Raw genomic sequence first — 12788 nt, forward strand, 5'->3', positions numbered from 1 at the left:
CAGATTGCTGACCTTTAGGAACTATGTGAGATAGCATGTACTTATGTTGTAAACTGCTAAGTGATATGCTATGCAGCAATGGATAACTAACAAGTAAGCATTATCAATAAAAGTATGTTTGCAGAAAAAAAGTCGTCCATTTAATCCATAGGTAACTCATATTTAACCTTTTTGTAGTGTGTAATATTTGAAACTTTAAAGTTAGTAGGTCAAAGACTGGGTAAGATATCTGACCTCCAATATATTAGAGTGAAGCTGCCCTGGGTACAGACAATATACTGTATCTTTTAGTGTTTTGGTGAATATGTAACTTGTGTGCTTCCAAATATTTTCTCAGGTGCTTTGTGACTGTTCCTTTGAATTTTACTATTTGTCTCTGCTTATCTCAAAACAGTGTTTAAGCTGATGATTGAAATGTTGCAAAAAATAGAAACTAGATTCATTCATTCATATATCTGAATGTAAGCTACATTATGGGAAAAACTGTTGGAAGAATTGGTAGAGACTTATCTCTCTTCTGTTTTCAAAAGCTGCATACCCAGGAGCTGTGATTTTTTTTTTTTTTTGACACGTGGAGACTATGCAAAGTATTTCTGGATTATGTAGTTAAGTACATCTTAATCTGTAAAAGTAAAAAGAGCCAGAATCCATTAAGTATTTTCAAATATTTAGGACTTTAAATATTATTAAAAATCTTTAAAAAATTGACAGGGAAATACTTGAAAATGAAAAATATCTGAATTTTTCCATAAAAGTGATATAATCACTTGTAAGTGAATCATCAGCAGTAAAACTGTTTCTTGATAACATTTAACATTTGTTTGTTGTCTTTATCCTTAATAAGAAATTCAAACTAACAAATAAAGCAGCTGAACCTTGGTAAGTGTTTGTTACTATAGGTCGTGTTTTCACCAGTAATAATTAGCTTTTTAAAAATTAAAATGTCTACTAATATCCTGTCTTTCTTCCTCAGGGAATTGCTCCAAAGCTGGAATTTTCTACAACCTCAGTGATTACCGAATGTCTGATAAGTTCAAGGAAGTGCCACACTCAGGTTAAAATCATTTATTTAAAATATCTAACGGTTTAATTTATTTGTATTTATTGGGCATTTGGCAAGCATTATTCTTTTACTTTGGCTACAACTCTTTTCACATTTTTTTGATCAGTCTCTAGTTTAAGTAAAACAATTATCTTAGGTATTTAGCTGTTTGGTTACATGTTAATAAGTGTGGAAGTGAAAAGCTTGGTGTACGTGGTAGATGGTACTTTTTTTTTTTAATAGAAAGAAATTAGGCTGCCAGAAAGATGTTGGTTTCAAAAAGTTCCACAGAGAACTTGATTGGAGGCTTCTATGAATCTTAAAGAAGTTAAAGTTCAAAGGATACATTTTTAGCGAATGAGACCAGAGGTTCTCAGGCTGGGATATAGGTGGTTAGTGGGTATAGCTTCTTGAGTGTCTCTAATTCCTTAAGGGACTGTTGCTTAGTTTGGTGGCTGTTCTAGTGCTGTCAGATCAAGAGAAGCTTCAATACTTCAGCCTAATAAGTACCTTCTATGTTTGTAAAAACTGCCTTCAGTAACCTCAGATATCTGGATCTAATATTACATTCTGGTCTAACTTCCTACTGAGTCACCAGGATCTTCTTGCTACCCTGACCACAGGTTATCTAATAATGTCTAGGCATCACTCATACATATGTGACTGCATTATGACCAGGTAACAGTGGCCAGCCTGTGATGATGAGCCAGTACTATATAAAGCCTAGAGGACCCAAACAGGGCAGAACTGGACCTATGGTGGAAAAAGTAGAATGTTAATTTCCTGCATTATCAGTTTCAGAGGGAATTTGCTCAGGGTGGTAACTTGACAAGCTAACAAAGGTAAAATATGATTGTAAGATTATCAAGGGGATCTTTCTTATTTTGTTTAGCAAGACATTTGGTATGTTAGAGTTTGGCCTAATTATTTATCTTTTAAATGCAAGCTGAAACACTGCTACTAGAGATCTAATGACACGTACTTGCCAAATGCAGAGCTGGGTTACTGACTTGTTTGGAGATATGCACTGTGCACATTTGTAAATTGTCAGAAGTGCTTCCTCTGGATTCACAGAAGTTTTCTACCCACACTGGGGTATGCCTTTACTGGGTGGGTAGAAATTTCTTTTTTTGTCAGGAGTGTAGTATACACACAGAAAAGTACACACATTCTAAGTGTACAGCTTAGTGGAAGATTCCTTACTAAGTGTAGAACTTTCACCCCACTAATAGTTTCATTGGACTAGCAGTTTCCTCTGTAAGCTTTTGGCTAACTTGCCATTTCAATGTTTGTCATTTGTTTTTTGTTGAACAGAGATGTGAGAGAATAGCCTTTGGTGTTATTAAGAAAATATTCTTGAGAATCAGACAGATTTGGGTTCAAGTTCCTCAAAAGACTGGTTTAAAGATTAAATTAGAGAATATATGTGTCTGCACGTAGCATATAATTAATAAATTTTGTGGCTGTTACTGAGGTGATTAGTTTTTTAATTAAGATAATTGAGATTTAGAAGACATAGATGAAATATAAGATGAAGACATTGTATGGTAGGCACAACAGAGTATACACTTTTACATTAAAATTCTGAATGGTAACAGCCAGAATTTTAATCTTATTTGATCTTATTTGAGAACATGCTAAATCCACTTTTTTTCCAAGTGAATATTAGTTACAATTAAAATTTTAATGGCTATAAAACAGCATTTTCAGGTTCAAATACAGTTTAAGAATTAGACAAACCATTTTCGGTTTTTAAGAGAGGAGTGATTGAAATAAACTCTTTAAAATCATTTAGGTTTATAAATATTTATAATGATCTTTATTCCTTTTGGCACATTATTTTCAAATTTTTTGTCACAATTGATGTTTTGCCGCCAATTGAATGGACTGAAAAAATAAATATATTATTGGGATTTTCTGGAATATATCTAGTTTTCTATGTAGTCTCTTTTACCTACTGCAAAGTAGAATTTATTAGTAAATAGTTAAATATTACTAGTAACTTTATTAATATGTTTGATAATCTATATCAGGTAGCTATTGCTGTGTAACAAGCCACACTAACTTAGTAACTTAAAATAAGATGCTTCTCACAGTTGTGTGGATTGGCTGGGTGGTTCTTTTGGTCTGGGCTGCCTAGGCTAGGGCTGAGTGGTCTAGGAGGGCTTCACTTGCATGTCTGGCAGCTGGCTGACTTCTTGGTGTGAGAGGGACTTTACATTCCTGGTGTTTGGCTTGATTTCAGCTGGGGTGATGGCCACAGACTCTCACCATCTAGCAGGCTAATTTCAGCTCATTCACATGTGGCGGGAAGGTTTTCTGGAGTAAAAGAAGACTAGCACTTTTCAAGTCTCCTTTTGTCACAAGTGCTGTTGTCCTCGTGGCTGATCTAGGGAGCCATTTTGTGTAAAACAGTATGAAACAGCTACTATTTTAAGTTTTATTGGGCATTAATAGGATGCATTAAGGATTGATTAGGTTAGAAGGTATGAATCTGTGGTAGATACAGCACCGTTTCTAACTTCCTCTAGTGGTATTCAGCATTCAAAAGCTGTAATCAAAAAAGAAGATGGAGTTCCTTTCAGTTTGGTATAAGCAAGAGGTGGGTAAGAAGGAACTTTACAGCATTGCTGAAATAGGTGATGTTGGGTTCATCCGGGTTTAAAGGTAAGAGATCCTAAAAATGTATGAGGATCTGGGGAAAAGAGATCTAGGGGCTGAGGGAGACGAAGAGGACAAGTAACAGATTCAGTGAAAATAAAAGAAGTAGGTTGAGGAAAAGGTTTGGTCAGCAAGGAGTTTTCAGAGTTTAGGGTGCAATGGATCTGTATAATGATAAAATCTAAGATGAAGTAGAAAAAGGCAGTTAAAGCTCAGAAATAGGAAGTCTAAGTTCTTGGAAAGATTCATTGCTTGAACATTTTATTAAACCTCAAAGGTTCTTTTCATGTGTTAATAATGCTGCTTCTGTGAGTCAGTGTGATGTCATAGAGATAGGTGAAGTGGGATGAAAAATTCTGAATTACTTGTTGAAGTCATTGAACAAGGTGGGAGAAGGTCCAGGAGCATAGCAAGAGCTAGAGAAGAAAGAAAGATGATGAAATAATCTGATGCTGCTGGTCTGTATGAAACTTGTGGACTTATTTTTCTAATCAGGAAACTTTGTTTCCTTGTTTTCCTATTTTCTTTCCTGTTTAAAAAAAAAAGTAGTTTCCTACTTTAAAAAATATTTGACTCTTCTCCTATTTCACATTTGTATTTTATTTACTTAGAAATAGATACCCTTAGCAAGTAGGGAGGGGGATTGAGAAAGTAGAGAAGAGGGAAGGTAGGATTGGTGGTTTTTCTTGGTTTTTTTTTTGCGGTACACGGGCCTCTCACTGTTGTGGCCTCTCCCGTTGCGGAGCACAGGCTCCGGATGCGCAGGCTCAGCGGCCATGGCTCACGGGCCCAGCCGCTCCGCGGCATGTGGGACCTTCCCGGACCGGGGCACGGACCCGTGTCCCCTGCATCGGCAGGCGGACTCTCAACCACTGCACCACCAGGGAAGCCCGGTGGTTTTTTAATGTGATAAAGTTAGGAGGACGTTCAAAGATTCTCAACTGTCCATTTTCTCGAATATTGGAAAGCTTATAAATCTAGACAAAGCTTGAAGAGGTCTTAAATTATTTACTTGTAATCCAACTTTTTTAAGGCAGAGACTATTTGAATAAAGTATCCTAATAACACAAAATATATAGAAATATCATTTGTGTTTAAAATTTTAGAGTGTTAGCCAGTTTTACTAGAAGACAGAGTACTAGTCATTAAATTTTGTAACGTGTCTTTTGTACATTTTTACTTTTATAAAAATACAGAATTAAGATGTTATGGTTATCTGTCATTGAATTGTAAAGTTTTAGTTTGGAAGAGATCTTAAAAATCCTAATCACCTTGTATAATCCAAATTATACATTTTATGAAAATATGTATAAAGCTTTTCTTCAGATTTTCACATTGTGCAAATGTATGTAATCATGATAGTATGAATGAAACGTATAGTTTTCTCCATAAAGATTTTATAATCAACTAATTAGACATGTGTGTTGCTAAGATTACTAAACAAATCCTCTTAAATTATATAGCCAATTATTTGAATACATAATTATAAAGGATAAACCAATGTTTGCATTAGTATTTTAGTATACTGAAAAATAATTGTTTTTACTTTTTTTCTTAGATTTTTCAAATGATTAAATATTGGGCTTTAACTTTGTTAAAGTACTTGTTATACTTAAGAAGTGTGGTACAGTATATTTTATTAACTACTAGACAGAGTTATTTCGGAGGATATGGATTTGACTTCCCTCAGGATCTACATGGATAAGAGAGACTGATCTAGTTGGCTTTGATAGATTATATGTGCCTTAAATTACTTTTTAAGGTTTTTTCTACCTGTAGTTATATGTATATGGTTTACCCCAGGGTCATAATATGTATAAAATATATCTCTCCTGACCAAATGAATTTTATTTTTTATGTTTAGGATAAATTTATTCACCATACGGCTCCAGTTGAAAAATCACATGGCAGACTGCAAACCAGAACATCAAGGTCACAAAAGAAAAACTCCAAATCACCTGAGAGAAATAAATATTGCATAAATGCAAAAAACTACGAACAGCCTACAATTTCTTCAAAATCACACTCTCCATCTCCTTACACAAAAAGACGCATGTGTGAGCTATCTGAAGACACTAGGCAGCGGCTGGCGCATTTAAATCTGGGGCCCTATGAATTCAAAAAAGAAACAGATAAACCTCCATTTGTGATTAGACATGTATGTGTTCTCTGAAACATTTCCATTTGAAACTGATCTAATCTGTTCTTCCACTAAAATATTATTCTCAAATTTCTTTCAACTTCTAGCTTATATTAATAATTTTCTTTCCTGAACTGTTAGCCTAGCAATCTAAAATGGAAAATTAACTTGATAAAATAACATTCTTTTGCAGCCTTTAAACCGGACAGAGATCAGGCTCCATTATGAATGCCATGTTAAATCCTCTCAGTAGCCATTTCCTTTCCTCTCATACAGTGGACCGTGTAATAACTTTACAAATTGAACTGAGATGTAATTGACATTAGTTCTAAAATGGCAGAGTAGGGTATTAAAAGAAGACCAAGTTTTCTTTGTGGAAAGGAAGACACCCTCCTCCCCCAGCCTTTTAAAAAATTATAATGGAAAAGTAAGTTTCTCTTGAAATTATGTCCCTTGGATAAACCTTATATAATGGATCTTTGAAGTAAATCTTTATTTGATGGGAAGAGGAAGGCCTTTGAAAGAAAGAGTTAACTTCAAGGGTGACATAGTTTCTAATCTTTCTATATGGAAGCCTGTTTTGGTATGGTTTGAGTTTAGAGCTTGTGTCCATATAGTCAAATAGACTCTGGCTAATTTTAAGGGTCTATAATCAGAATATTTAATAAAAGGCTTTCTCAGAATCTTCATAATTTCTTTAATTTTTATCAAACTATATTACCTTAAAAGTATTTCTTTAAGAAAAGCTTGCAAATTAATAAAAATTGCTTTATATAATAATAAACTTGAAGATTTAAGTGCTTATAGAAGCAAAACAACTTTTTGAGATGTCTATGAAACACTTTCTGACTTTGTCTCTAATGCATTTTTTTCCAAATTTTAAAACGTAAATATCAGCACAAACATGTAAACATGCTCCTGTGATGGTCAAATAGCTTTTTTAACATACGCCACCTAGAAGTTCAGATTTTCTTTGTGATACCTTTAAAAAAAAATTTAGCTGTGCCTTAAGCAATATTTCATTCCATATTCATATTTTGACTATGAACCCTTATTATTGTAGCCTAAGTAATAGATTTTTTATTGTAAAAAAGAAAATTTATAATATAATAGACACTTTTAAATGATAATATTTTATTGAGATTATTGTGATTATACTTGTCTTATTCCTATAGAACTCGTTTATAGGTTCTGGTCACATTTTTTTGTTGTTTGAACAATATCCAGATATGTTTACTTGCTTGTTTGACGACAGTTTCAGAATGCCTTTAATTCTGTTTGCTCATAATTGCAAATTAAATTGAAAAGAAAGGACATGCTAAATTCTAATCTGAAGAAATATTAGCATTTTAATTAAAATGCCTATGTACGAAGATAACCAGGAATATTTTGAGCGTTAGCCACATAAAAGTTGCTTAGGGAAATAACTGCTCTTAAAATGTTTATTATTATGTTCATGTCACTGTTCAAAATAGAATAATTTTAATAATGCTTGGTATAAATCTTCACATTTTTATTTAAATGATTTCCCTTTCAGCTTTCCATTGAACAGAAAGAAATACATACTTCTAAGCTTATAAAATTGCTTACGTTATTGTATAGGACTAGATTTTTTCCAGCTGTATAAATGTATGCCTCTCTCAGCCCCATAGGCATTCATGATTTTAAAAGCACTTAACAAAATTGGTAACCAAACAAAATTTTAATTTGATACATGAATATGCAAAATGTAATACATTTAGGAAAGACATTCTAGTTTTACAAACACTGTATAAAAAGTAATCTTAAAGAATAAGAAGCCATTTCAAGAATCTAACTAGTACTCTCCCAAACTGGCACAACCATCCTATAAGAGTTAAACTGCATTCTTTGCTTTTTTATTTATGCAGAATAGGATTTTTTTCTATTGTGGTAAAATACTCATAACATAAAATTTACCATTTCAACCATTTTAAAGTGTATAACTCAGTGACATCAAGTATATTTATATTGTGGTTCAGCTGTCACCACTATCTAGTTCCAGAACTTTTTCATCACCCTAAGTGGAAACCCCATGCTCATTAAGCATTCACTCCCCATTTCCTCCCCCAGCCCCTGGCAACCACTGATCTGCTCACTATCTCTATGGACGTACAGTGTTTGGCTTTTTGTGTCTTTTTTCATTTAGCACAGTGTTTTCTAGTTTCATCCATGTTGTAGCATGTATCAGTACTTGATTCTTTTTATGACTGAATAATCCATTGTACATTTTGTTTATCCATTAATCTGTTGATGGACATTTGGGTTTTCAACTTTTAGTTATGTGAATAGTACTTCTGTGAACATTCATACACAAGTTTTTGTTTGAATACCTGTTTTAATTCCCAACTGCTTTAATACCTAGGAGTGGAATTGCTGGGCCATATGGTAATTCTATGTTTAACTTCTTGAGGAATTGCCAAACTTTCCCACAGTGGTTCCTCCATTTTGTTTCCACCAGCAATGTGTGGTGGTTCCAATTTATCCACATTCTCACCACATTCTCATTTTGTTGTTTTATTTTTATTGTAGCCATCCTGAGGGGTGTGGAGTGGTATCTCATTATGGTTTTGATTTGCATTTCCCTAATGACTAATGATGCTGAGCATCTTTTCACGTGCTTGTTGCCATTTGCATATCTTCTTTGGAGAAATGTCTATTCAAGTCCTTTGCCCATTTTTAATTGAGTTGTTTGCCTTTTTGTTGAATTCAGTTGTAAATTTTCTGTTATATATTTAGGATTCTAGATCCTTATCAGTTATATGATATGCAAATATTTTTTCTCATTCTGTGGCTTGTCTTTTCACATTCCTTTTTTTAAAGTTAAATTTTAAAAAATCGTGGTAAAATATGCACAATATAAAACTTACTATTTTAACCATTTTAAGTGTACATTTTAAAGTGTACACATTAAGTACATTCACGTTGTATAATCATCACCACCATCTATCTCCAGAACATTTTTCATCTTGCTAAACTGAAACTGTACCCGTTAAACAATAACTCCCCATTCCTCTTTCCCTTCAGCCCTGGCAACTACCATTCTACTTTTTGTCTCTATGGATTTGACTATTTTGGGTACCTCATATAAGTGCTACCTAATATATACAGTATTTGTCAGTTTGTGAATTGCTTGTTTCACTTAGCATAAAGTCATCAAGGTTAACTCATGTTACAGCATGTGTCAGAATTTTCTTCCTTATTATGGCTGCATAATCTTTTACATGTATATACCATATTTTGTTTATTCATTCGTCTGTTGATGGACACAGGTTGCTTCTACCTTTTGGCTGTTGTGAATAATACTGCTGTGAAAATAGTATAGAAATATCTATTCAGGGCCCTGGTTTCAGTTCTTTTGGGTATATACCCAGGAGTGGAATTGCTGGATTGTATGACAATCCTATTTTGAGTTTTTTGAGGCGCCACTATGCTGTTTTCCATAGTGGCTGCACCAATTTACATTCCTACCAAGAGTGCACAAGCGGTTCAATTTCTCCATATCCTTGTCAACACTTGTTACTTTCTGGTTTTTGATAATGGCCATCCTGATGGGGGTAAACTAGAATTTTGATTTGTACTTCCTTTATGATTAGTGATGTTGATTGATTTTCCATGTGCTTATTGGTCATTTGTATATCTTTTGGAGAAATGTCTTCTTAAGTCCTTTGCTCAACTTTTAATTGAGTTTTTTAGATTGAGTTTTAGATGTTTCTTTATATATTCTGGATATTAATGCCTTTTCAGATAATGATTTGCAAATATTTTCTCCTACTACATGGGTTGCCTTTTTACTTGATATTGTCCTTTTATGTACAAAGTTTTTAATTTTGGTAAGTAGAGCTGTCTTTTTTGCACAGATTTATATCATTCTGACTTTTTTTTTGTTAGAAAATGTGGATAACTGTTAATATCTTTTATTACTATACTCAGAATGCTGACTCCTGAACACAGCCAAGTAAAGACACTAAATTCAAAATCTATATGCTAAGGAGATAAGTAGTAAATGGCTAAACTTGTTTCTTAAATGTGGCAAAGTAAGATTTCCCTGTTTTTAACTTTGTAATAGGAAGCAAACTAGGCAATAAAGTAATGGACATTTCAACTATAAATCTGTTCATTTTAGAGTGGATTCAAAATATAATTAAAAATTTCTGGACTTTAACTTAAATTTTATTTAAAAACAAACAGCAAAATACTCGGCTAAGCTCTGATCTTGGAACATCCTTGAACTGTATAGGCAGTATCATGTTAACTTGATGATAATGTGATCTATGTACTTCAATTGATTTTCTGACTCCATGAGACTAAAAAAAATATTTAAGCTCCATTTTACATTGAAATCTTCCTTATTCTAGGTTGATCCCCCAAGTCCCAGGGCTGATGCTTTATTTGGATCTTCTGGCAGAGACTGTGAAAGAAATGGATGGTCCAGGCTGCACAATGGTTAGCTACAAGTTATCTCCCTTCATCTGTTTTAGTCCTCTTGGCTACATTCAAGTCTTTGTCTTGGCATCATTTAATAAAAACAGAATCTTGGCTGTATTGGAAAATATGGTATAATGCCACTTTTTACAACTTGTGGGACACCCATGTCGGTACTCTCTAAAAATAGTAGAATTTCTGTGCTGCTATAAACCATCTTCATCTTTGAGATTCAAAACACATATTAGCATATTAAAGGCTATGATACCTTTTAGTAAAAAACAAAACAAAACAAAACAAAACCTTTTGTTTTGCTCAACAATTTCTAAATTTATTTGACCATGAAACCTTTTCCTCTCCCTAACATATATTACTTAGTTTATGGAACAGGCTTTGGGAAACACCGTTGTAAAAAGAGTTCAGGTTTATAGGTTTTGGACATACATTTACACATATATTTGAATACTTTCTCTACCACTTATTTATAAACTGGGCATTCTTGAACAAATCACTTTACTCTGATAATCAGTTTATTGAAGAATGAAGATAACATAAATATTACCATGTAAAATGCTCTAGCACACAGGACACTTAATAAGTATCAGCTGTCAAAATAATACTTATTATTTATATTTCTGGAAAGATAATGTCCTTTAGGTTTAATTTATAATATTTTTTTTTCATTTTTAGGCCTGGTCCTGATGGTTAGATAACTTGTTTCTTAAGTTCAATATGAAGATGATTTTTATGAAGAAGATTAAATAGTATTTTATAATTAGAGATATGTAAGCATTAATATCGGTAGACTTTAGCTAGTCAGTTCACCAAGTATCCACCAGCAGCCTTTAAGTTAATTTACTGCACACTAAAAAAAAGGCATAGAAAAGTGAGAGTGAAAAAATACAATCAACATGTAGTGAGCTCTGTCTCTTTTTGTTTCTAAACGCTAGTGTATAATCTGTTTTTAAAAATTGGGATATGAAACATTCTTATCTGAGAACATGAAGAGTTTTTGCACATTTATTTTGCTTTTTTAGCATTAACTGGGAGATAAATGGGGTGATCAATAAGTCTTTCATACTCAGAATAGCAGATTATATGAAATTAGGAACAGATGTTATACTCTTGGACTTTCCCCTCCAAGGGATGTTTCCCCTCTTGTACTAAATTTATAGACGTAGAGTAAATAAGCTTTCAGAACCAGAAAATTGAAAATAGCTTCAATATAGGCATTTCTTTGGAAGATGTTTGTAGAATGCACTTAAATGTCTGATTTCCCTTGACAATTATTATGTATTTGCCAGCAGAACTGTTACAGTTTCTAGTAACTTCTAATCAAAACAGTCAGCTGCCTGTGTAGAGGTACAATCAGAGAGGCCAATAATGAGGTGCTTTCTTTTCTTTTTAATTTGACATAATTTCAGACTTACAGAAAGTTGAGATAGTACAAAGAATTCCCCTACACCGTTTACTCAGAGTCCACAATATTAATATTTTCTTTTCCCTCTTCCTCTCTCTCTTTCTCCTCCCTGCCTCCATCTCTGTGTGAGTGTCTGTGTATAAACTTTTCTTGACAAGGACATTGCCATGGGCTGATATGTGTCCCTCAAAGTTCATATGTTGAGACTCTAACCCCCCAGTGATGTTATCTGGAGACGGGTCATTATCTTTGGGAGGTAGTTAGGTGTAGATGAGTTTATGGAGTGGGGTCCTCATGATAGGATTAGTGCCCTTATAAGAAGAGACAGCAGAGGTCTTGCTTTCTCTCTCTCTCATGTAAGGACACAGCCAAAAGGCAGCCATCCTCAAGCCAGAATGAGAGCTCTCACTGGAACCTGGCTGTGCTGGCACCCACATCTCAGACTTCCAGTCTCTAAAACTATGAGAAATAAATGTCTGTGGTTTAAGCCACCTAGTCTATGGTAGATGAGAGCCTGAGGAAACTAATACAGTTGTTTTCTTAATGTGATGCAAGTATCAAAACAGGAAATTAATGATATAATGTTAACTAAGCTATAAACCTAAGTCATATTTTGCCACTTGTTCTAGTAATATCTTTATAGCAAAAGAAATTCCACAACATACATAAGGTTCAGTTGCCATGTCTCTTTCTTTAGTTTTCTTTAATATGGATCAGTTTCTTAGTCTTTCTTTGTGTTTAATGATGTGATAATTTTGAAGAATAAAGGCCAGTTTTTTAATAGATCTCCCTCAATTTGGGTTTGTTTGATTTTTTTTCCCTCATGATTAGATTTATTCATTTTCCCCCAGAATACAACAGAAGTGATGTATTACTCTCAGTGCATCATGTCAGGATGTATGTGATGTTGCTTTGTTACTGGTGATGTTAATTTGCTCACTTGATTAAGATGGTGTCTGCTCGGTTTCTCCAGCATGAAGGTGCTATTTTCTTCCTTCCCTTTGTAATTATGGGAAGATTGAGACTATGTAATTCTCTTCGACTTCGACCCCTTTAGCATACATTGATGATTCTTGCCCGAA

At 33.7% G+C, this 12788-nt stretch overlaps 1 protein-coding gene across 1 annotated transcript in view; it reads left to right on the forward strand.

Annotated features, from left to right (window-relative positions):
• The window catches only part of SPATA6 (spermatogenesis associated 6), a gene marked incomplete at its 5' end in the record, with an annotated part of 150212 nt that overhangs the window by 59607 nt on the left and 77817 nt on the right, over positions 1-12788 (forward strand). The window contains 3 exon segments of the mRNA XM_082834204.1: positions 974-1054; positions 5568-5861; positions 10220-10307. Coding sequence (XP_082690330.1) covers positions 974-1054; positions 5568-5861; positions 10220-10307 — 463 coding nt within the window.

The sequence above is a fragment of the Leucopleurus acutus genome (assembly GCF_964270905.1).
Source record: "Leucopleurus acutus genome assembly, chromosome: 2".
In the NCBI taxonomy this organism is placed as follows: domain Eukaryota; kingdom Metazoa; phylum Chordata; class Mammalia; order Artiodactyla; family Delphinidae; genus Leucopleurus; species Leucopleurus acutus.